Consider the following 26,324-nt stretch of genomic DNA (forward strand, 5'->3'; position numbering starts at 1 on the left):
TGGCTGTCCACAGCTCAGTGTGTGTCACCATGGGTGGCATCACCCCAGCAATGCCACATCCTGGCACACTGTGCTTCCACCCAGGCTCTTAGCAGTGTATGGCAGGTGCGAGGCTGCAGCCTCATTATTGTGCTTCTAGGCCTTAACTGACTTTGCTTCTGATAATTTTCCAAGTTACTTATTGACTTCGTTTGCAGTTTCTTGCACACAAAACATGTGTACAAGACTTGTGTATACAAAAAACATGTATACATTTATCACCAATGAACTAAAAACAGGCCTGTGGCATTCACATTCTCTGAAAAAGTTCCCTCGCACAGGATTTTTCTCCTGGGAAGCTGAGAAACCTCAGAGAAAAGGAAAATAATCCTTATCTCATTTGCTTCTCCTCTGTTTTGCTCATGTGGAATGTGTTTGGAGATTGTTTACCCAGAGGTGAGTGTTTCATTGGATTCTGGTGTGAGTTGCTTTGACTCTTTGGCCAATCAGGGTCTTTGTGTTGAGACTCTGGAAAGAGCAATGAGTTTTCATTATTATCTTTTTAGCATTGAGTAAGTATCCTTTCTGTATTCTTTAGTATAGTTTAGTATAGTATTTTTAATATAAAATAGTATCATAAAGTAATAAATTGGCCTTCTGAGAACCTGAAGTCAGATTCATCATTCCTTCCTTCATCTGGGGGCAACGCAAATACGATACAGGCCATCCTAAAATACTATTTCCTTTTTCTTGAATTGTGTTACATTACGATTTCATAGAATACCTCTCTTGTCTTCATTCAGAAAAATCACTAATGATCTTTCTCTATGAAGCTTTTTTAACATTGTTGATTAGATGTTTCTCTGCTAAATCTCAAGCAACTCTCTGAAAGGAACTCAGTTTATCCAAATGCTCTAGAAAGGGTTAAACTTTTCAATATTTTTTTTTCCCAGTTTAATGTTCCAAAAGTAAGGGTAAATACACAATTACTTTGATTTGGTTTTTTTCTTCCCGTTCTTTCCACACTACGAAATAATACTTCTCCTTGGGACAATATAGAGTAACGCACACTCTTCCTGAGAAGTTGCAGGCAAAGAAGTTTGGTTAAGTTTAATTAGCTACATGTTCTGGAATTCACCCGTATAAGTCCAGAATTTTAACCTGATGCTTATCAATTAATGACTAGAGAAGACTGAAATTCACATAAGTCCACAAAACTATCATTGTTAGAAACCCTATTAAAATATTCTTTCTGAGGGGCTGTAAAATTGGATACAAAATCTAAAATTTTTAATTTCCATAATTCTAAAGCTTGTTATGTAGGAAATGAAATTGTATTCTTACATAAAAGATATTATAGCTAACAAAGAAGACTAGTGAGTCATTATCTTGTCTTAAATTGGCAAAAGGGGTATTTAGTTTACTATAAGTTTCCCTCTACTAATAATTTATGAAATATAATTATCACCACTAGAAGTGCATGAAAGAAAAACATTACATTCTGAAACCTCAAAATTTGCCCCAGCAGACACTTTTTGTTTGAAGCAGAACCCCAAACCACTATAAAAATAGTTTTTGAACTGGAATTACACCAAAATTTCCATTTACCTTTAGAATTCTAAGTTTTTCATTACAGAAATAGCTGGTGGGGTGAGGGTGTTGATCAGTCCTCCCTTTCCTCAGAAAAGTAATTGCAAGAAACAGCAAGAATGGCAAAAATAACTGAAGGGTGATTTTTGTGATGCCATTTCACTTATTACAGAGCAGATCATCAGAAGCCCCAAAGAACAGCTGCAATCTCATCTCACTGAGGAGTGAGAGGGAAGAGTAGAGGGTGAAGAAGCAGAACAGCCTATGTGACGTATCCCAACCAGCTCCGTACCCTAAGTACGACTTTCAGCACTTCCTATCTCTCTTGAGAAGACGAATGGCAAGAGCTTGGATGCAAAAGATGTATGCTTACTATATATGTATTTGATATGAAACTGATATGTCACTCATAACAAATACATAATACAAGTACCCGTATATTAAAAAAAATTAATTAGCACAACAGATATAAAAGAGTAGTTGGAGAAAGAATGCTGTTTTATATTTGTGTTCACAGGACATAGTCCTATTCTATATTCATAGAAACTGCATCATTCTAATTTTCAATCAATATTCCATTACTTCCTAAGTTAATACTTAATTGATAAAAAGATTAAAATTATTATAGTTTATTTTTTGTTTACTTTTCTTAACCACTTGTAAAATAGGAAATTGTCAAATGCATTTTATATCTACTTAATTGCAACGTTATTTTGCATTATTTATTTTCTTCTGATTTTGGTCCTTATTTTTCACACTTAAATGGAGAAACTTTTATATTTGAAGGGACAAGTAAGGTTTTACATATGATACTTCGAATACTAAAATTTTTAGTAATGAAATCAAATATAGCAGTAATAGTTAACCATGGACTTAAACATTGTACTTGCATTATTAAATTTCATAGGAGTCTATGAAGAAAAATGCAAAACTGACCTTTATAAAATCATCACAAAATGATGATAGACTCCCTAATGTACTACTTACACTTGGCAGTATCAAAGATGTATAACCATCTTTGTTTACAGAGATAAATGTATAATCTGCATGAGCAAAAAGGGAATAACTGTACTGGGATAAAGATAATGATTCTTTTTTTAATATGTTCTGCAATATTGTAAAGTTGCCTTAGGTCTCTTAAGACAGGCATGATAGGTATGTGATTTCTATCATGAAAAAAAGGAGACTACAGTACCCAAAAGGATTGAGATATAGAATTTTGCCATTTTTCACATATCATCATTTCCTTTTCTGTATCATCAGAAATATGAAAAAATAGAGCAAGCTAAGAGAGTAAATTTTTTTAAAATGTTAAAATAGAACCTTTGCACCTTTTTCTGAGGAAAAACTATTTCAGATATGATTATTCCAAAGAAGATAAAAGCAAACACTATTCATCATCAATATGAGTAGGCTATCATAGATAGAATTTTGTTTTTCTACCGTTTCAAGTATTTATCTAAAGAAAAGACATGTAAGTAAACTTCTCAGGATGAAAATAAATGCAGAACAAGTAAAGAGACAAGGACACTCAACAGTGGGGTTTTTTTTCATGCTGAAACAAGTATCCTGTAGAATTAAAATGAATAGTTTATAAGAAATTCATTTTAACTTGAATTTTTCCAATTAAAATTTTTGTATAACTTCTTGCAGATAATATCATTTGCAGAGGAAGAGAAACTCTAGATCAATAAAGCTGCAAAAATTTTATAAGCATTTGGGACTATTTTTAATACTTCTCAATGGTAGTAGTTGACAGAGGTGCTTAATTTTGTCTTAGAAAACTGCATTCCTTTTGTTTAAGTAGTTTAGCTCTGAATTTACCTTTTCCTTCTCTAGCTACTCCCATTGTTCTCAATGGCGTCACATCTAACACTTTGTTGTAAAACATCTGATGGAATAGCAACAAATGTCACCATGGTTTAATGGCAGCCACAACAAAGCTTTCTTGACAAAATTAAGATTCTGAGGCTTATTGGGAGTGGGAATGAGCCAAGGGACTCTGCTCTTGCCTTTGGGTTTCTGCCAGGGCATTCAATTAAAGGGCCTAGAGTTTCATACCTATAGAGTTCAAAACTTTCAAAAAAGAATTTAACTTTCAAGAGGGCCTCAAATGCCTTTTTTTGCTGCTTTGAATTTTTGGCTGACAGTTCCTCCTTTTCCTAGCAGTTGGCACAATTGTTCATATACTCCCAAAGCTGGCTTCTCATGCTTAGCAAATAAACTGAAAATGTGAGTTGGAGGGATTTATTATTTATAGTGATTATTTCTCTTACTGGGGTCAACAAACGATCTATTTACATAGGGCAGAAAAAGGAAGAGGACACATCTCAGATATGTGGTTATCTCACACATTTAGAAGAGAAAATACAAAATGAAGGTCTGACTGACAAAGACTTGGACAATCTTTGGTCCTAGGGTCTAACATTTTCTATTCACTAGGAATCTCTGAAAATCCTGTAAGAGCTGACAAGATGCTCTGGTTAGAGACAGAGAAGAGTATGAAGCCAAGATTTGTATTTTGATCAAAAAAATATTTAAAAGTTCTATCTTTATTTAGACTAGTTAGTTTTTAGGCTTTCATGAAAAAAATCCATTCTCAAGTGAATCTAAACACCTCATTTGAAGCATTGAGGTGAACTACAAGATTTAAGCATGTGGTGTGAAAGCAGTGAAACCCTAAATTTATGGGATATTGGGAACACAGTATAGTAAATGTAGAAGGTACAGCTTTAATACTTTTACACAGCCTGGAGACAGCCTAAAACCAACTGAGAGGCAGTTCTAGTGCACATCTCAGCAGAAATACTTCAAATATAGTGTATTTAAGTACTATACACTTAAAAGAACGTTTGGAAAGAGAAAGACAGATTGGAAAGCAATCAGCACTTGGCAACACAGTAGAAACAGAGCGCAACTTGCTCTCTTCAATACTCCTGAGCAAACTCCATTATAAGATACACAATACGCAATGAACATCAGATCTTGATCTCTTTCTTCAGAACAATCAAACTTATACCTCACACCCTTCAAAAATGACTATGAGAAATCAAAATAGATCAAAATAATATCTTTGAAATTCCCTGCACAGAACTATGAAAGTATAACAGAAAACCCTATAACAATAACATGTGAAAAACATTTCAATTACTGAATAGACCTTCCTAACTCTCAGGAGGTCAAATACAGGACAGGGAGGTTTACAGCTGTTCAGATAAACCACTAAACAGGGAAGGGAAGGGAAGGGAAGGGAAGGGAAGGGAAGGGAAGGGAAGGGAAGGGAAGGGAAGGGAAGGGAAGGGAAGGGAAGGGAAGGGAAGGGAAGGGAAGGGAAGGGAAGGGAAGGGAAGGGAAGGGAAGGGAAGGGAAGGGAAGGGAAGGGAAGGGAAGGGAAGGGAAGGGAAGGGAAGGGAAGGGAAGGGAAGGGAAGGGAAGGGAAGGGAAGGGAAGGGAAGGGAAGGGAAGGGAAGGGAAGGGAAGGGAAGGGAAGGGAAGGGAAGGGAAGGGAAGGGAAGGGAAGGGAAGGGAAGGGAAGGGAAGGGAAGGAGGCTTTGATAGCATTATGTTTATATGCCTTTATATTTTTACAAAAGGTCTTGGCAGAAAATGAACACACTCCTTCCATGTGCCTCTTTGCATCCACAGTATTATTAATGCCTTTTTCTCCAAAGAAGATATAATTCCTCTTTACTTAAAATTAGTGTTTGGGAAATAATAATGAACAATCTAAAGAAAAAAATGCACGGTATCAGATTTAAAAGGAAGGTGGAAGAGGTTTCTTTTTTATAATATGGCATGGGAGGAAAGGAGAATGGTAATTTCAGGACCAGTTGACAATCGAGTGGACCAATGTCTCCTCTAATAACGCTGCAGAATATCCCAACTGGAATAAAAAGACTGCACATAGTTAAATAATATATACAATATTTAAAAGAGGAAAATATAACTAAAGATTTATAGCTGTAACTTATTTTAATCATATATTTCTCTAAAAAATTTTTGACTCTTAGTCTAACCTGGCAGCCAAACATTTTGTATTGATGTAATTTCAGGTATTATATAATTAAAAGTTAATTGTAGCCCTTTCAAAGTTAGGCGAAGCAGAGGATATTTTTTTGAACAGAATTAACGAATCAAACTATTTCGTAGTAGATTTGGATAAGATTTTTTTCACCAAATCCTTGAAAAAACAAACTAGTATCCATTTTAAAAACACATATTCAAAATATTAAAATTAGTGGCATAAAGTGGGAAAAGTCAATATAACCACAAGAACAAAAATATTTTACATATTTCCTCAAAAAACCCTACAAACATATTTTGAAGCAAAAGTGATCAAACAGTTACAAATAGCTTTGAGATTGTGCAGTTATTTATATACTCTCAGTGCTTTATGAAGCAGGAAATAAACACTTCAGAACTTAGAAGGATCATACCTGAAATGGCTTAGAACTGCTGATGAAGAGTGTCTGCCTGATCCATCTGTTTTCTTGATTTCCAAACTTGTACCACAAGAGCCATCCCTTAGCATTGCTCACAGTTCTTTGGAAGACTGACAGCTTATAAACTTCTTTTCCAAACATATGGTAATGGAAGCGGAAAGCACAGGTTCCATGGGCAGAAGGGTTGAAGAGAGGACTGAGCAGAACTGCTTTATCCTGGAACTGGCGTGGCTCAGAGGACTCCAGGTACAGGTAGTGTCCTCTGGCTGTGCCTGTCGTGTGGTCCTTCAATGGGCCTGTGTTGACTGTGGGCGTTGGACCCTGTATTCTGATCCAGTCAAAGTCATCCTCCACATCCTGCTCCCAATTGCACAGCCCATTTTCAAAGTCACACTGAAGGTCAGGGTCTGAAACGTAAAGAGAACAGACCGTCAAAAATAAAAAAGCAGTATCAAAAGGGGATGGGGGTTTAATTTTTTTTTCTTACCCTTGCAAATATTTATTTCCAATTTATACCTGTCAAATTGTACTTAATTTATTGAATAAACATAACTGTGAGTAAAAGTATCCGTGTTATTAATTTTATGTATTATTAAAATTAAAGACTGTAAACTTCTTTAACTGAAAGTGAACAGATCAAAGGAGTTAAAATTGAGGTTAATTGAATGAAATAAACCACACTGTACTGTATTGTAGGTACGTGTGATAAATGATCTAATGTATTTTTGCTTGGCAGATGTAGTCCTAAAAACACATTGGGGTTTAGATCTTTATTATCCTCAATAATATTAACATGATAATTTTACCAAGGCTAAATCAAAGACTTTATAACACAACTGCATTTTTTTATTTGACACCAAGGTAAAATGTATTGATTACTTCTAATATAAAACAAAAAAATGTGTCAGAAGTGGTGAACTTGCATTCCAACTTTGTATCTGCTTTTAATAAGCAGTAACTGACATTACAGCATTTTTTTAAAAATAAAGCTGTTTCATTTAATGGTGTTTAAAACTGCAACTCAAACCTCATCACAGACCTCAAAATGGGTTATAAATAAGCTAGGCATTCCTGCCAAGTAGAAAAACTAAGATAAGCTGGAAAGCCTTCACTTTCTTTTAAATTTACAGCAGTTTTAAGTTGATATTCAGCAATTATTGCCACAGACTGATATCACCTCGAGCATGTAAGGTGCCCCCCATTCTCAAACTGATTGTGATTTGCATAATTCAGTTACCTCAGGAAGTGATAAAGCAAATGCTAGTTAATTTTGTTTTATATTAATGTTCTTGAGTTCTTAAAATTGATGAATGCATGCTTCAGGGAAAAAACCATCAACAGCACCCTTCAAGCACTCAAGGTGAATGTCAAAAATGGGAACAACTCACAGCCTCCCGCAGTACTTTCAAGTGCTTCCTTTGAAAGGGACAAACAGGTTCAGCATGGCTCTTATATCTTTAGTATAGATGTTTTAACTTTTTTTTGATAGGAAGAATGTAGGTCCGAAGAAGAGTTAGGATTCTCCTCTCAGTCCATCAGTACATCAGTACTTGTGTCAGTAAAATCAAAGATGGCATCTTGACTTTACATCCTCCCTTTTAAAATAAACTTGTGACCAATGTTCATGTTTTACACAAGATTAAGAAATAGAGTGGCTTTGGATAAAGGAGATAGAATTCCATTTACCCTCAGTTTAACTCATCATAAGCATTTAAGATTAAAATTATCATTCTGGTCTATATCTAACTATACTGAATGGAATCATTACTGGCTGTAGCAATCCTGTGCTCTTTCAGCCCAGGGGTGAATTGGCAGGTCAAATTTTGTGTGGTGTTAGTAAGCAATAGTGGAGAGTACTCACCACAGCTCTCTTCATCTGATCCATCCCCACAGTCATCGACGAGATCGCAGACCAACAAACTGTCAATACAAGCTTTTGTGTCTCTGCACCAGAAGTGATTTGGACCTTCACAACTTAATGCTGAAGGCGGGAGAGCACAGTTTTCAAATCTAATATCATCAATCGCTGAGACACCCTCATAAACACCCAGACTGATTTTATCAAGAGAAAATTGGAAAGGATGTGGAAGGCGTCCAAGCTGAATGACTGCCTTCAGCCACTGATTTCCCTCGCTGTAGTATGTCCTCCAAAGGACTGTAGGCTTTTTCAGCCCATCCACAAGCAATCGCAGCTCTGCTGCCCCAACTGACTCTCTGTAATTGTAATACCTAAAATGATAAAATAAGAATGTTAAGTGGGCAAATGATGAAAATGTTACAATGACCTCTATCATTTCTGTTGTATCTCTGCGATATATAGGAAGTCCACAGGGCCTGTAAGCCAATCCATTTTCTGAGTGATGGTAGGATAGGCTGCTATATCAGTCTAGGCCTGGTCTCAAGAATTGAATATTTTGAAAGAAGAAGCATACTTCATTAAATTGAAACCCAGAACTGAAGAGTCACATTTGCTTTTATATTCAGCAACAAACACTGCTCACTCAGATGCATAATTTCTTTTTATAAATTTAATTCAGTACATGATTATAAAGTTTCAAGAAGGAAAAACAGAACACCTACTGAATGCATAAGTATGCTCTCTATCTATGTTAGTTTTTGTTAACATACTGCCTTCTAAGCCTTCAGCATTTAAAACTGACAAATACTTAGGTTGGCAATTGTACAACAAAACTGGGAGCAGAAGCACATATACAACCAACAACTTGTAATATCCAACTTCAAGACATGAATCTTGGATAAAAAGACAGTTCCACGTCCTATGGCAGATGTATTTGACATCACTGGGATAAACTGCACTTAATTGTTATTAAGGTCAGGCCAAACCTTTATTTAAACAGTGACACCAGTTTGGCCTTAGTAAACAAATTATCAAAGCTATATTTTTTCTGTCTATCTTTGACAAGTTTGCACAAAGACTGAGACAAGACAATTACTGAAAATGTTTGTTTGGGTTTGATTGTTGATTTTAGTTGTGGGGTTTTGTTGGTTTGGTTTGGTTTTTTCTGTGTATATGAAAAAATAAGTGGAAGCAAAGAACCAATTCTCACACTGGAACTTCTACTTAATAATAATAAATTGGATAATCTAATTTTGAATACTCAAGGTGACTCAAGAACCTATTAGATTTTTCACAATGCCTTTCTTTTCTTAAAAAAAAAAATCACATTTTCAAATTATTTACCAAAGAACAAAGAATTAACCAAAGAATTGTTAGCAAAAGGACTGTGGTATTTGCCCATGTATATACAGGCACAATCCTTTACTATAATTTTGCTCAGAGCCTGACAATGTCACATCCTGTTTCACTTTTCTGCAAGTGTTTCATCTCACATCTGTATTGTTCACAATGAAGACTATATGCTGACATAATAAAATAAATAAATACTTCAGAGAAAGATGTATCTATTTCAAACTATAACTTCAATTTCAATCCAAGAGAAGCAACGTGAGATAATCCAGGAATTTTAAATGTAAAGTATTTCATACCAAAAGGACAGTGTGCAATTTGATCCTGTTTGCCTGAATTTTGGGCTTTGTAGCCGAGCTATTTGTGAAATACTGTTGCTGGTCTTCAGAATGAACATAAAATGACCTGTTAAAATAAAACAAAAAAGCAACTCTTCAGCTCAAGAAATAAAGGGTTTATAAAGGTTTTTACAGCATTCATGGCCATCACTTAAAATCTGGCTATGAAGCAGGTTTATCTATTCCACTTCTCTGTTTCTAGGCCTGGCTTGTCTTACCTTCAGATTTGTTATAGGTGTGATCCCATGGAGGAGCTTGCTTCTGAAATGCAGGTGGAAGAGCGCTGCTGGAGCTTCTTACCCAGTCAAATTCATCTGCATCTATAGCTTCAAACCAGCCACAGCTCTCTCTTTCAAAGTCACACACAGCAGCTGGAGTAAGGAAAGAGACATTTCATTTCTATATACAACATCACGAAAAAAGCTTTGCAGCATGAAAAGTAAATAAAATGTTTCGAATATGTCATGAATATTCTAGGAGTAAGTCTAGGAAAGGGGTGTGGAGAGGCAGAGTCGCTTTGTACCAGACATGAGGAACTTGCTTAGTAACAGCTGAGTAAAAGAGCAGCCTCAGAGGAGCAGCCAAGCCATGGCCATGTGCTCTGTTCTCAGTGAAACACATCCTTCTCTCTTGGGGTGCTACAGCCAAAGCATTCAGAGCAGGCAAGGAGGTGCTGAAAACAAACCTCACAGTCCTCCTGGTATGGAGCAAGAGCATTGGGCACACAAAGCAGCCACAAACCTTCTGCATGATCTGCTTTGTTGTGGGAGGCAGAAATTAAATCCCTCTTTTCCTAAATGCCAGCAACTATGTTAATAATAACAAAATCCTCCCTCTGTTCATAACTGGAATGGAGTTAAATATCAGGCATGAGTGAGAAACTATGATATTGGTAATCTCTGCAACACAAACTACTGAAGTGAAAAAGATCTAAAAAAAGCATATACAGCTGCATTCTCCAATTCTTCAATTTAAAAAGCAGTGATATTTTAGATAATGTGTATATTACAAATACAGGGGGGGAAAAAGAGTGGAAGAGTGTAATTTATGAATGAATGTAAATAAACACAGGATCATGGAATGGTCTGGATTGGAAGGGACCTTAAAGATCTTTTAGTTACAGACCCCTTGCCATAGACAGGGACAGCTCCCCCTAGACCAGGCTGCCCAGAGCCCCGTCCAGCCTGGCCTGGAACACCTCCAGGGATGGGCTGTTCACAGCTTTTCTGGGCAACCTGTTCCAGTGACTCACAACTCCCTCAGTAAGGAATTCCTTTTCATCAGTTTTTTCTCTCTGGTATTTTATAAAAATTTTCATTAAATCACAAAATTATAATTTTTTTTATTCCTGCAAATATAACAGGCTTTAAAGGGAAAATATTAAGGGAATTAAAGACTTTAAGAAATAATTTATTAATCATATGCATAGAACAAATAAAGCAAATATTCAGGCATGACTGCCAGAATTATTTTATAATCTTATCACAGCTTTCAGTCATCATATTATGCTACGGCATAGTATGGCATGTAAAATATACACATATCAGAATCATATGAAGTCCCCTGAAGAATAAGATTACATTAGTGTTTAGTTATGGAAAGCATGGGAGGTTTTTTCCATTTGTTGTGTTTGATTTTGTTTGTTTTCCTCTTTAGAAACTATGTTACACTGGTTTTACATATTTTTTAGAAATAATGAAAAATTACTAATGAGGCATATTAGTAATATTGATAGCTATATCTTCTAAAAAGAAAAGGGTTTGTAAATTATTGACAGTTAAAAGTCCACAGTTAGCTTAAAAAACAATCTACAAATCTGGAAGAACAAATAATGTTTAAGAGATCCAATAAAATATATGTTTTCTCTGCATATGGTGTATGTGGGACAGAAATGCCTATGATAAAATGATACAAATCAAATGTGACTAAAAAACAGAAGGAAGGAATTTTTTGACAGAAAGTTTTGATAGAATAAAATGAAGACAAAATATATCTGCAAATATTCAAGGACCTAAGCATGAGAGAAATTACTGAAAATTCCCAGAGAGAATATCATGAGAAGGGAATATGGACTGCTATTTTTGATTTGCTTTTTAGTCAATTGAAGAAACCATCACATATTCCCAGGAGAACAGCCACAAAGTATATGACAGACCTTGGACACAGATGGTTACACCAAATGAGGCAAATAAACAAGATAAAACTGTTAAGTCTGAGCCCAGACTTCTTGCATCTGTAACTTGTAACACAGACAAAACAGAGAAGAAAGGATTCACTAGACCATTGAGCTTAAGCATGGATGAGTACAGAGAGATAAAATAACCCTGAAACCTTCAACTAAATCTCAAACCAGCTATTTAACACCTAGGGAAAATACAAGCATACAGAAAGCTGGTAGAGCCTGGGTAAAATGCACTTGGATCTTGATGCTTGATAACACTTCAATTATCTAATTGTCTTGTCCCATAACTTCTTTGACTGGCAGTTTAATTTCAGACAGATTATTCAGCAAAAAATCTCTAGATTGGGTACTTTTGTTTTTTCTCTCACAGTGAACGCCACAGTCTAATCTGCCTTCTCTCTTAAGACTTTTGCTTTAGCTTTTCTCCTATTTGCTCCTATTTGCTTTTCTTCCTTTTTTGTTTTTTGTTCTCACATACTCTGTATATACTCTAATCTCACATGAGCCTATGCACTCTGCCAGGCTGACTGCTCTTCATATGCTGATGAATTTATTGCTAGTGTTTCTTAAACTTGTTTTGTCATCCTTATTATGTTTTTACATTTAACCTAGCAAAATTTGTCATCTTTTCTATATTTTTAAATTAGAAAATACTTCAACCATTTGTTTGATGCTGTTTAACCCCTAGTGGTATCCAAATGTATGAATACATTTTTCTTTGCTGCCCCTTTCACCACCGTTTCTAGCATTTCTAGCGTTTCTTCCTCCCTAGTCAAGATGGAATCAGAGATCCTTGAGCATCACATTTCAGAGTGGTTTGCTTTGTGGATGCTTTGAGCAAGCTGCCTTTAAACCTTCAACACATTCAGTTTCCTCTGAGCTGACTTGTTACCACAAAACACTAGATTTCTTTTGGGCTCTTATGCAGAGTACTTTTCCCCTTCCTGTTTTGAGAAGTTTTATTCTAAGGCCTTCACAAATCAGATGTGTAGTTTCTCTGTTAGCTGAGTGATGTCTAACATGAACTTAATAAAGAGTCTTGCTCAAAACAGTATTTTAAAATCAATTGTTTAAGATATCAGCATTTCTTAAAGAATGGAAGTTCCTAAATCTCTACAACCCCCAAAATCTCTACTTGTCTTTCAGCCCATGTAAGTTTATACAGAATGCAAATTAAAAATGCAGGTGAAGAGATAACATCATCATTACTGGTTTATATTATCTTCCTTTATTTAAAAATGTTTCTAAACCGTCAAATATCCCAATAAACTTTAAATTAATTTTCAAACAGTAATTATAAGATAAATTTAGGAATTTTTTGCAAATTGACAAAATTTGCAATAAATGGCAAAAATATAATTATCATCAGTTCTCGGAACCAGTTTAACTCTGGACACAGTCATCTTAGACAATTATGACTCTCTTTATAGTACAAAGACACCTGCCTTCCCATTTTTATATTTTCTATCCCAGCTACTATCTACTAATTCCATTGTATACACTCTATCAAGCAACACCATAATTTGCTGGTGCTGTGGCCTAATTTCTATAGCAACAAACTGATTAGAGAACAGTTAAAAAAATAACAGCAACAGCAAGAAGAACTGCTAACTGAACAAACAAACAAAAAAACAAAAGACGAAAAGCAAGTCACTACTTGAAGATCAAACATATCTGATCTTTACAAAATCCAAGGCAAAGCTCCCCCTTCCCTCAATTTCCATCTCCAAATATTATTTGCTACTATTTTGAAAAAACAGAACCAAAAAATTCACACTTAAACATAAAGGTTTAAAACAAATAGATGTGGTAGTTTTCTCTACAGATGGCTAAAGGAATCAAGTACCGAAGAACATTTTCTTTTGCTAAATTCTGTTGGGAAATCCATTTCAATAGCCATGAAATTGCAATAGACTTCTTTGTGATTTCAGTCATGTGGGCTTTTTAGTACTAGACAGACATGATTTGTACATAACACAAAAGTGTACATCACTTGTGAAATGAGAAATAGCTTTGCCTGTAAGGAAGGCAAAACATGCAGATTAAAAAGGTTTTGTTATAAATAAATCCTGTGATATCACTGTGCACCAACATTTTTAACAGCTAACTGCACTAAATATCTCCTAACTTAGCTGTAGGACTTAGAAAGATTGAAATTTTTACAGAGGGAAAAAAATTCTAAAATAAATTCTATAAAACTGAAGGGAAAGTTCTTCTTTTTACTGAACTATGCAAAAATAAGATGCAGTGGTCACTATTCAGGTCTTCTTGTTATTCACCCTGTTTTCTCTGCCACCAAAGCCCATTCAATATTTTTTACCAAAGTGCATAATTTGCTAGAAACCAAATGAGTAACTATTAAATGAGACACAGATTTTGCCCCTAAAATACTATGTAGATATTTGCTGAAAGAAGTAGACAAGTTAGATTCATGACTTCTGGGTTCTGTAGAAATTCTGAAAGTGTGTGTGGTCTCTGTTGGAAAAATGTTCTTGCTCTTTCCTCAATGCTCTTCTTTTCCATAGCTTATTTCCTATTTTACCTATTACACAACTTTTCTTATGTGACCCCTTATTTCAGTCGAATTATCACTGAAAATCTGGAAATCCTTGTTCTCTTACCTCAATTCCCCAAGCAGCTCCCTGATCCAGGTCCTCTCATGTAGTCTCAGATCTCTGACACTGAATAGCCAGATACTATACTGATCCCTCCCAAAATATCACTGTTCCACATTTGTATTCTTCATTCTCATTCTCTCCTTGTTTTATTCTCTCTTACCAGACATTTAGTCTTCCATTATTTTTCTCTCTCCTGACACTGATCAGCTGCTCCCAGTTTTCCCCCCAGAGCAGCCAAGGTCCCTCCTGCCCTGGCTTCTTCCAGCCCCTGGTATCTTCTCTCCTACACCAGCAAGCTCAAGGAATGCAGCCTTTGCAGCCCATTTCTTATCCACTGTCAAAGGTATTTTACTTCCTCTGTAGATGGGATTTCAGTCCCATTCCTTCCCCATTTAACTTTCATGAGCTGATTCTTATGCAGTAATCTAGGCACTTCAAGTATTAGGTACCTTCTCTAATTTACAACCTGCAATCTTTTCACTCCTTGAACTTAAGCCCATCTCTCTGATCTGGCTGCCGTTTCACCTTTAAGAATTACTGATTTGCCTGGCAGAAATAGAGTAGCAAGCATATGAGACAGACATTTTGGTATGGAAGTTTTGACTCTAAAAATGAGATTTAGGAAGAGTTACTGTATAATTAGAGCAGAAGTGGGAAATATACGGAATGTTTCTTATAATACTGAGGAGATTTTTATTACTCATATGAAGGTAACCACTAGAAACCAAATAATATTTATCTTTAAACAATTATGCCACTAAAGTAGGTTTTAAGAACCAATAAAGTGCATCCTTCTCTTTACTTGCCTTCTAACTCAAATTAAGGTACATAAAACTGTGTACAAACATATAGATTATGTCCAGTTTATGAATTACTTCATTTAAGGCTAGCCTTAGCATGCTTGTGCTGCCCTAAATTGTACACCATAGAATAATAACTATTAAATGCATCTTTCATTTAGACATAAATGAAACAAAACACAAAACAATACCATGTGTTTATGTGTGCTGGTTTGGGCTGAGGTGTAGTTAATTTTCTTCACAGTAGCTGATAAGGGGCTATATTTTGGATTTGTGCTGGAAACAGTGTGGATTATTCAGGGATATTTTAATTATTGCTGAGCAATGTTTATATGGAGCCAAGGCCTCTCCTGTTCCTCACACTGCCCCACCAGCAAGGGAGGGAATGCACAAAAAGCTGTGAGGAGACACATCCAGGAAGGCTGATCCCAACTGAACAAAGGGATAGCCTACATCCTGTGGTGTCATGCTCAGAAATAGATCAGGGGATATATCCCAAGTGATGATGTTGATCTTCCCAAGTCACTGTAATGTGTAATGGGGCCCTGCTCCCCTGGGGATGGCTGAACACCTGCCTGCCCACAGGATGAATGAAATCCTTGTTCTGCTTTGCTTGTGTGCATGGCTTTTGCTTTCCCTATTAAACTGTCTTTATCTTGACCCATAAGTTTTCTCACCTTTACTCATCTGCTTCTCTCTCCCATCCCACCAGGGCAATGAGTCAGCAGCTACGTGGGGCTGAGCTGGGGGATCAGCCATGGCAGTCTTTTCTGGCACATGTGGCTTGATGGGTTTGAGATAATGAAAAGTGTGATTGGAATGTGTTGGATCAAATTTATAGCTTGTATTGATGTTTAGATATTAATTGGCACACTCCTGTGTTCGTCATGGGGCCTGCTTTCCTGACTGTTCATTAGAGCCTGAGGCTCACCATTGGCTTCTTCTTGCCTTTACTGCTTGCTGACTGCTTATCTCCTCACTCTGCTGTGCCTGGAGCATTTTGATAAGAACACAGGTGATGAGCCTGCTGGCACATGGCCAGGTCACTGCTGCTTCTGGGACTCCAGTGGGGACGTGAGTCAAGGGGACTGTGACCTGCGGATGAGGCCACGTGGGACTGGGACTCCCTGGGCTGTCTGTGCCTGAGAACAGCCCATGCCAGAGTGGGAACATCTTGTGGCCATGGTTATGTCTGTGTGGCAGCAGGTGTAACTCTGAAGGCTAAGTCCATGCTGGAGAAAGTACACCTCAAAGGATCTATGGCTGTGAGTGAGTCAGTGCTGCAGCAGGTATGCCTCAATACATCAGTGACTCTGAACAAGGTCAGGACCTCAAAGCATGTGACCATGGATAAACCTCTAAAAATATGCTATATTTCATATAAATGTATATTGTTTCTTATTTATTTTATATAGAAACCCACATAATTATTCCTGATGATCCACACCATAATTAGACAGAAAAAAAAAAAAAAGAACAAACACATAAGACAGAGCATAAGGGAGAAATAGACAAAGGGCACACAGAATATCAAGAATATATTTATGTTAACAGATTTCTTTTCAATCTGATCTTATTCCATCAACATAATTCTTAGGGTGCAAAAGTGAGCATTTAGACTACACCAAATGCATAGGATGTAGACCACAGAAGTCATGCTGCACATCCATCTTCCAGAGCACAAGCACACAATGTGATAGGTGTGTTAGGTCACTGCTGTAAATCTGCAGTTTGAAAAAGGCTGTCCCATTTCTCCTCTGCTTTAATGCGTGGAAGTCAAGTATAAAAAGTATAAAAGCTTTATGGCCATAGTAAATTCTTCATCTGTAGAAGAAAAGCTGTGATCTAATAGTCAGCAGCACTCAAGAGAGAAAATACTTTGTCAATCCCAGAAGGGGTAATCTGCAACTGAATTCTTGCAGGCCTGACAGAAAAAAAGGGTACTCATTTGAGTGGAAGTGAAAATCAAGAGATATCTCAAGGATTGATATTGAGAGTTAAAAAAATTGTATGGAGATCTGGCGTATTCAGTGGGTGTAGTAGACCCAAGCATCTAACTAAATCATCTTGCTGGAATTTAAGATTATAAGATTTAAATGGAGCATAATTGGAAAGACATTTTAAGCCCATGCAATATCCTTGCCTGCTTCTCATACAAAGAGAGAAACATTAACAAGGTCAAGGTGCATGTAATCACTATTAGATGGAACACCATGGGAAAAAAATCTTAATATTGGTGAAAACAACAATGTAGTTGGAAGAGGTGAACAAAAACCTGTGCATAGCCAAGTTCAGAAACAAGGAAAATGGAGAAATATGAAATGCTTGCATCCAAGACCAGGAGCATGCAAAGAAAATATAGAAAATAACGATGCACTACATAAGCAGGAAGATGATGAAATACTATTTGAAAAGAATTACAAGAGCTATTCTAGTGCTGCAGACTACCAGATTAATGTGCTGAAAGGCAAGTTTATTGCTTGGAAACAGTCAACTTGCCAAACTGCTTGCTGTGTCCTTTGTGTACCTACATTCTGCTTCCCACATTACAAGCTGTACTGCTAGCACACATTGAGCCAGCTCAGCAGTAACAATGATTTATAAGTCAGCAATATACTTAGAGCAAAGATCACCATAAATATAATGGTTCCAAAGTTTAACCTTTAGCATGGCATTATTAATGTATTGTCTTGACAAATGTGACTTGGGTATAATAACAGAGTCTTCAGTCATATAATTAGAGGAAAAAGAAAAAAAATCAGTTGCCATATAGGCTACTTGTAATTAAGGCTGGTCTAGGAACACCTAGCTGGATATTTGTCTTCAACCAAAGGTACAATGTTGAAATGGAAAAAAAGGCTGAATAGTTAAAAGGAAATATAAATGGCCACAAAAACCAGATCTTAATTTTGTTGATTATAAGCTACCACTTCACTGCTATCCCAGTGCAGCAAAAGTTGCATGCAGTTAAATCTATTTAGAACATTTTAATTAAACTATTGATTTGGAAGTGTTATTATTTTGTCAGAGAACAAATAACCTTTACCTGAATTTAAAAAGGGTAATGTGAGAAAAATCCAGACTATCATAACCCAATGCTGTATAAGGTATGTAATCATAACTAAAGTAGAAAAAACATAAAGTGAATTAAAAACTGAGTGTTTTAATATTAATAATATGAACAGAGAAGGAGTAAATAAATAAAAACCCTTCAGAGTTGTGCCCAGTGAAATGAGAAGTAAGAGACACTTGTTTTAATGCAAGGTTGATCAAACACTGGGACAGGGTGTCCTGGCAGGCTGGGTAGTCTCCATTCTCGTAGGTATTCACAACCCAAATCTGTCAAGCTCAGGGCATTCAGCTCTGGTGGTCCTGCTTCAAGCAGGGTGGTGTTTAACCACCAAGTAATCTTCAAATATGACTTCCAGCCTCAGCTGTGCTACAATAACATCCGAATTTTCTTAACTCTGGCCCACAAGAGGAAAGATATTCTGCTTAGTGAACACTCAATAGTAATTTCTGATTTTAGCTAGGCAAACTGTTATCTACTAAAAAAAAATGCAGTTTTATATGTCAAGCTTCTGTATATTTTGGATAGTAGTCTTTCTAAACACTTAAAATCCTCAATATTAGTGCTCTAGCTGAAGAAGATTCAATGCTAAAATTGAAGAGAAATTACATAGAAGCTGTAATTATTTCATTTACCTTCTAATAGTCAAATAGATCTTTGTTTATCTGAGCAACAACTCTCAAATCTCCAAATAAAAACCATAAAATATGAACAGCGAAATTGGATTATATTAGTGCCTCTAAAGAAGTTTATGTTTTTAGATGCATAACAGGGCATAGAAAATAATTTGAGGACCTTGTCTACAATATTTCTGTCATTTGTGCTAGAAAGCATCATGCTCTATTTTTAAAAAGAAAACTTGTATTAAATAAGGTTCATGGCAGCTCTTTTGAAAATGTATCACAAGTTCTACAGAAAAGCTGGTGATTCAAAGCAAGAGACTCATTTTGAAAAGTGCAAAGTATAACTGTGATTTCTTATGCAAAGCAGGAAACTGAATGAATCAAAAAGACTTTTGAAGCTGCATATTAGAGACCCTGAAACATTTCCAAGCTCCCTGCTGACTGTACAGTGGAGAAGGATTCTGAGATGCATCACCTCCCTCTGCTTTCCCACGTGTTTGTTTCCATGCAGGGAAAGCCCAGGCATGTGGCCCTGACAGGAGTCACAGCTCATCCAAACAGAAGACGCTGACTCTGCTTAAATTGTGTCTGTGACCAGGCTCGTGGTACAGCTGTAGTACCACCGTGACATCTTCCCATCTAAAGTATATAAAGCATACAATTTGAATGCAAATCTGTGACCAGTGCTTTAGAATTATAAAATAAAATACTATTTTTTAAGGACTGTCTTCTAATAAATAATTAATCAAAACCTTTTCTTCTGATTTTAATGCTAAGAGTGAAGTAGTTGCTACAGAAACTAAAAGGGGAAAAATCATAGAACAGAATCAAAGTGAAGTAACTATTTCTCGAGAGCTTCTACTTTTAATTAAATTTCAAGATTTATGAGGTCATGAAAGCATTGCAAATAGGACAAAGGAACATAGTCACAGGAGCTTAACAACATAGATTTCAAACTTTTCACTTACGGCACTTGGTTTCATCGTGGTTATTTGGGCAGTCAGGCTTAAAATCACAAAATTTAGCAGGCGAAATACATTGCCCATTCCCACATGAAAAAAATCCCTCTGGACAGTAAAAAGATGAAACATTAGCATCTGCAGATTCTCTTTCCCCTTTAAAAATCAGAAAAAGACATGTAAGTAAACCCAAAAGTATATAAATTATAAGAAGTGCTTTTTATCTTCTTTTAATATAGCAACAGGCTCAGCACAAGGAACAGATCAGCCCCTGTGCAGCGTACTGGATTATATTGCAGCTGATAAGAAGCACAGATGATCTCAATGTCTGATGGCCTTAAACTAAATCTTACTCTCCACAATATTCATACTTTCATGTGAAAAGTTATCAAATACACCTTGGTGCTACAGAGCCAGGCTCCTGCTCAGAGGCAGAGGCTGGTACAGCTCCCTGCTCTTTCCCTGAGAGCCAGGTGCAGGTTTTGCACCAAACCTTTCTGCTGTAGCCATGCTCTCTCTGTGCTCAGGTCACAATGAAAGCTGCAAGAAGCCAAAATTGGGTGCTGCACCATTACTAGCCTGTACCTCAATTTGGACACTAGAGAAAACCCCAAATTTCAATGAATGGGGAAGAAAAAAGCCAGGGTCTACTGGTTTTTCTTCAGTAGATTTCTGGAAAGTGAGTAAGTGAGAGGAATGATGAGCAGCTTTTCATATTCTTTAACTTAACTTTTTAAATACTCATATTTCTATCCAGACAGGGATTAAAAAAAACCTCCCTTCTAAAGACAATATCTTTGTGATTAATGGATAAATGAAGGAGTTGTAAGGAAAATAATTGAAGCAAAAAAACGTTTCTCTAAATACCACAACCCCACTGTATATAGGGATCAGAGAAGCCTTAAAAACACAACACTGAAGTTCTCTATTATGCCTTTAAATTTTTGGATATTAAATTCAGATACCTAATGGCTCTAACTCATCAACATCACCCCTGAATGCATATGTGCCCATGCCATTTTTGAAAAGCATCAAGAGAACCACAAGCAGCAGTCTGACAGGTTATGTTGTTTTATATTTCCATCCATTGGCTCTTCAAGACTATAGAGTGTGGGTACAAAAAAGACTTTGGTGGACATTTATTATATGCCAGATATTTAGCAGTAATGATGGGAGAAATCTTTTGCCCTAAAGGTAAAGCAGCAGAATTTGCTCTTTAGTGCAAAATTTAGGATGCTATGCTTCTGCCTCTGCATCCAAACATGAATGTGAGCAGGTATTACATAGTAAGTGTACCAGGAAATTCCCACCAGAGCTCACTTTGCAGAATTAGTGCAAACTTCTCATAGCTGCTAATGTGTAACACAAGGATGAAAGCCTTCATTATAGAGCTATAGAATGGTGTGGATTGGGAAGGACTTAAAGATCATCTAGTATGCCATGGGCAAAGACCCATCCAACATAGCCTGGAACACTTCCAGGGAGATGTCTGATTACAGCATATCTTTTTTCTCAGATTATCCTCTACTTTATAAAAAGTAACTTCAAGTTGTCAGTAAATCACAGTTATATATAGCAGACATTGGGGAAGAGGTATTGAAAACCATGAAACTTGCCTTCACTTTCCTGGCTGACTCCTGGGAGTGATCTATTCACAATTACACATTCCCTTGTTATACTGATATCATCAATAGCAACAGTAGCATTTGTTGTTAGAATAGTGCCTCGCAAGATAATCTGTAAAAACAGAAAAAAAGGTAATTCATTAAAGGTGACATGATAAAAAGATACAAACACACACACACATTTGTTTATATATTTATTTATAATTTCTGACCTCTTCACAGGAACTAAATAGCTTCTACAATCAACTCTGAACATCAGCCAGGAAAAACTACAACTGAGATTTGGTCAGGTCAGCAATTTGTTCCTCCACTGTCAAAGCCATAACTATTTTTGCCTAGGGAAAGTTATGCAACCCAAATAACCTTGCTTCAATCAAAACTGTTTAAAGTCATCACTATTGAATGAATGGTCTTCCCGGTGGAACACATAAAAATTATATCTTCTTAAATTAGCTATTCAAATATGATGATTTACACCAATATTTAATTGTGTTCATCTATACTGTGCCTGATGAAGTTAGCAATGTGGGGATAGATTGTAGGGATAAATGTAGTGATTGCTTGAAGTACCTGCACTGTCAACTTCACCTCTGTGTCTGGGCAGATCATGGAACAGATCCTCCTATAAATTAGGCACATGGAGGACAGGGAGGTTGCTTGAGACAGCCAGCACAGCTTCAACAAGGGCAAGTCCTGCCTGACCAACACAGAGGGCTTCTATGATTAAGTGACTGCATCAGTGAAGGGTTATGGCTCCCATATCTGGACTTCTGTAAAGCCCCTACAACATCCTGCTCTTAAATTGGAGAGAGATGGATTTAATGGACGGACTGTTAGGTGGAAGAAGAATTGGTTGTATGGTCACATCCAGAGGGTGGTGATCAACTGCTCAGAGTCCTGACGGACATCAGTGAGAAGTGATGCCCCTCAGGGGTCCATATTTGGACCAGTGTAATTTAATATCTTCATTAATGTGATCGAGTGCACCCTCAACAAGTTTGCAGTGGTGCAGCAAGCTGAGTGGTGCAGCTGACATGCCTGAAGGACAGGATGCCATCCAGAGGGATCTGGACAAGCTTGAGAAGTGGCCCATGTCAATCTCATAGTGTTCCACAAGATCAAGTGCAAGGGGCTGCCCCTGGGCTGGGGTAACCCCCAGTGCCCATCCAGGCTGGGATGAAGGGATGGAGAGCAGCCCTGCCCAGAGGGACCTGGGGGTGCTGTGGGTGAGAGGCTGGACATGACCCAGCCATGGGCACTCACAGCCCAGAGAGCCAAACGTGCCCTGGGCTGCCCCAAAAGCAGTGTCAGCAGCAGGGCAGGGAGGGGATTCTGCCCCTCCAATCTGGCCTTGTGAGAGCCCAGAGTATTGTGTCAGGCTCTGGGGTCCCCAGCACCTATTGGAGTGAGTGTAGAAGAGGTCACCAAGCTGATCAGAGGGAAGGAGTATCTCTCCTGTGAGGAAAGGCTAAGAGAATTGGGTTTATTCAGCCTCAAAATGAGAAGGCTGCAGAATGACCTAATTGCAGCCTTCAGCACCTGAAGGGAGCCCACAAGAAAGATGGAGAGGGACTACTTACAATGTCATGTAGTAACAGCACAAGGGGAATGGATTCAAACTTTAAAAGAATGGGTTTGGATATTGGGAAGAAATCTGTTACTTTGAGGGTGGTGAGGCACTGGAAAGTTACGCAGGAAATTTGTGGATGCCCCATCCCTGGAAGTGTTCAAGGCCAGGCTGGATGGAGCTTTGACCAACTTGATCAAAAGAGAGATGTCCTTGCCAATGGGGGTTGGAACTAAATAATCTTTAGGGTCCCTTGATGTTTGTTACTAAAAGTTATTCTAATGCTTAGAATACTGAAACAATGGCTATGCTCTTTAATACATGGATCTGTGGAAAAAGTGGAATTAAATTTTTTTCATATGACCATTAAAGAATAGAAAGTCTCTTTTTATATTTCATCATTAAAAGTAAGTTAATCCTAAAGGCCAAAGTAAAATATCTTTTTGAAAGCAAAGCAAATGTGATATATAGTTACCTGAAAAGGTAATTTCTCAGCCACACTTCCTAAATTTATATCAATTTTTTTCCAGTTCGTCTCAGGCAATCCTGAAATGTCATGTAACTTTTCCAAACTTCCATTTAATGCAGTCCTCTTAAAGACAGAAAGCTGGGAATCTTGAGATAACCAGTACCAAAATCTTACCTGTTAAAAGATTTTTTAATTAAGAGCTTTAAAAAATATATATAATCAATCTGCAATAAATTCAGTACCAAGTAATATGTGTACATCACAACAAAGGAAGACATGATGGTTTTAAGCACTGACTTGGCACAAAAGATGGGGATGTTTGAAATCACAGAATGTTGAGGAGCAGTACTATGTTATAAGACAAAACTATATTTAAAACTAAAGTTCATTTTTACAATTTACTTTTAACTTCTATGTATCAACTGATGCACACTGAGTGATATTACTTCCCTTAACCTCTTTATCATAGTAAGCACTTAGAGACTTCTCAAAGATTATTTTTCTTTACAAATGCTGAATATGTGACAGTTTCGTAGGCATGTTAATCTCAGAAGAGCCATCACTGAGATTCTTGTATGAAGGAAACCTTATGATCTGTTATTTCCAAAATCAACATGAATGAATACAGAAGACAGATTTTTAAAATCTATTAATCTCCTGGAACAAGCAGATTGACCAATATATGGGAGGAAAATACAAAAACTGTATGTGGGTGAGACTGCTTGTGAGGCAGAAAAGATAAGAAAGCAGTGAGAATCACAGTTCACTCCCTTGCAATACAGAGTAATTTAATAAATTTAATTTATTTTTCGTACTGACACATTATTTTTTTAATAATACCCAGGCAAAAATTCAGCTGAGAACCGAGGGAAAGAAATAAGATTTTCAAAGTCTAATTTTTTTCTTTCCCCCTGAGTCCTTCCTGCTTCTCTACACAAAGATCAAAATTTCTTCAACTGCAGTGTCCTTATTTCCCTGCAAAAGCCTTGATATTGATAATACTTGTCTCTTCATGAATGTAAAACAAGAGCTGGATCAGTCATGCAGAAATATTCCTGTTAAAACACACTGCTACTTTTTAATATCATCTAGCATCAGGTCTGGCAGACTCAGCCTCTCAACATTTAATTTTACCACCTCTCATGAAAATCATGTCTTATATAAAAGAGTCTTGATCCTTATTAATAAATCTAAATACTTTCATGTAACTCATTCCCCCAGCAAAAAAAGCTTAAGAAATAGAAAGTAGCAGGTATACAAGCACTTTCCAAAGTGAGGTGTTTGAAGAATTACACTCTAAACAACTTAGATGGCTTTTGTCCTTCAAACAGCTTTTCAAACAAATGTATGTTTTCATTAAATGTTGCCTTCCTTCTTTATGTCTACATGTCCTACTATACAATGGCTATTGTGCCCTTTAATGAGCCATAAACACAGAGCTGGGACTAGAAATTTGCTTCTACAAGTGCAAAACCTTGAGCCAAATGAAGATGTTTCTTAGCATACATCTACAAAAAGAAGCTGCAGAAAGGAGTTACTTCTAAGCTTCAATTAACCAGAAAGGAACAATATAAATCTGTTACCCTTCAACTCAAATTTTTTTTTTTATCAACCAGAGCTAAAGAACTTGTAAAGCTAGTAATAAACATAGATCTCTTTGTGTAGATCCTTTTATCCTCTCAGTGGGATATCCAACAGAGGGCATCATCTCACATTAATAGGCAGAGAGCATAACACATCCTAGTGAGCAACCCCTGCTCGTTGCTCTTTCCCAGAAATAAAAGTCTGCAGGGATAATGTGGCAGAAAGCCAAATTTCCAGTCCTCAAAAACACTCTCTGACAGACACGTACCGTTAGGTAAGAACTTGCTCTAGCTTTTGTTGGATCTAAGACTTTTAAATTCATTCAATACATGCATACTTATAACAAAACTTTCTTCTTTTCTGACTTTGAAGTCGAGAAAAATATGTGCATCCCCACTGCATCTGTGTTTATTTTGAATGCAGACCAAACTCTGCAATAGATCTTACTAGAATAATTCATTGATTCAATATCAGTGGTGCCCAGTTTGCCTTAAGGGTTTCTACAATAAATTAATCTGAATCTGAAAGGTGCTTATCTCCTCAGCATCAAAGTCAACAAAAGTGAGATGGAGCTGTCTAAACAAATGTGCTGTGAGTACAAAGGCTGTTGGGTGTCCCAGGAGTTGTGCACACACACAGGGCTTCTGTGGGATGGTTCAGGGCTTCTGAGTTCCCTGCAGCAGCATTCTGCCTGAGTTTATCCTACATCCATTTTATTTCTGACCTTCTACAACACTAAGAAATCACGTGAAGATTAAGAACTGTGAGATTGCCTTAAGGGATTGCAAGGAACTATTCTTGAATTGTTTCAGAGGTTTCTGCTCCTCAGCTGCAAGTGGCAGCCATTCAGCTGGGATCTGGTAACTCACTGATGTGTGTAGTCCAAGTGAGCTGCAGTTTCAAGTAAAAGAGATTCAGCTAAGCTAGCACTTGTCTCTGGTCCCTTCGATGAGATAAAACCTAAGAAGCCTAGATCCTGCTGGAATAAAATTCTGCTACTTGTTGGGCCTTCTAAGTGCATCTCCTTCTTTTCTGACTTTTTCTCCTTTTTTTGAAAAAAGTTTTCTCAAGTGGAATTAGCAGTTTCTGTTCTACATTGAGCCTTAAAAGTTAAGCAACCAGTCTAAACTTCATTTTGTTTCTTTAGAGCCTCTTTTTTTTTTCACAGAACATAATAAAATTATTTTGGCAAGCTTTCTCTGTCTTTTCCTTTTCTTCTCTCTGACTTTTTAAATGAGAAGGGATTATACAGTATCAGAAGAAAACCACA

At 36.9% G+C, this 26,324-nt stretch overlaps 1 protein-coding gene across 3 annotated transcripts in view; it reads right to left on the bottom strand.

Moving 5' to 3' along the window:
* The window catches only part of MALRD1 (MAM and LDL receptor class A domain containing 1), a 217,159-nt gene that overhangs the window by 166,207 nt on the left and 24,628 nt on the right, over window positions 1-26,324 (bottom strand). For all 3 annotated transcript variants that reach the window (XM_074535188.1, XM_026795148.2, XM_074535181.1), the window contains 7 exons: window positions 23,477-23,644; window positions 21,426-21,546; window positions 19,819-19,965; window positions 9,776-9,928; window positions 9,519-9,624; window positions 7,873-8,240; window positions 6,006-6,418 (listed from right to left, as the gene is read on the bottom strand). In XM_074535188.1, coding sequence (XP_074391289.1) covers window positions 6,006-6,418; window positions 7,873-8,240; window positions 9,519-9,624; window positions 9,776-9,928; window positions 19,819-19,965; window positions 21,426-21,546; window positions 23,477-23,644 — 1,476 coding nt within the window. The remainder of the gene's footprint in view (window positions 1-6,005; window positions 6,419-7,872; window positions 8,241-9,518; window positions 9,625-9,775; window positions 9,929-19,818; window positions 19,966-21,425; window positions 21,547-23,476; window positions 23,645-26,324) is intronic.

This window comes from Zonotrichia albicollis, chromosome 1 (assembly GCF_047830755.1).
Source record: "Zonotrichia albicollis isolate bZonAlb1 chromosome 1, bZonAlb1.hap1, whole genome shotgun sequence".
NCBI lineage: Eukaryota > Metazoa > Chordata > Aves > Passeriformes > Passerellidae > Zonotrichia > Zonotrichia albicollis.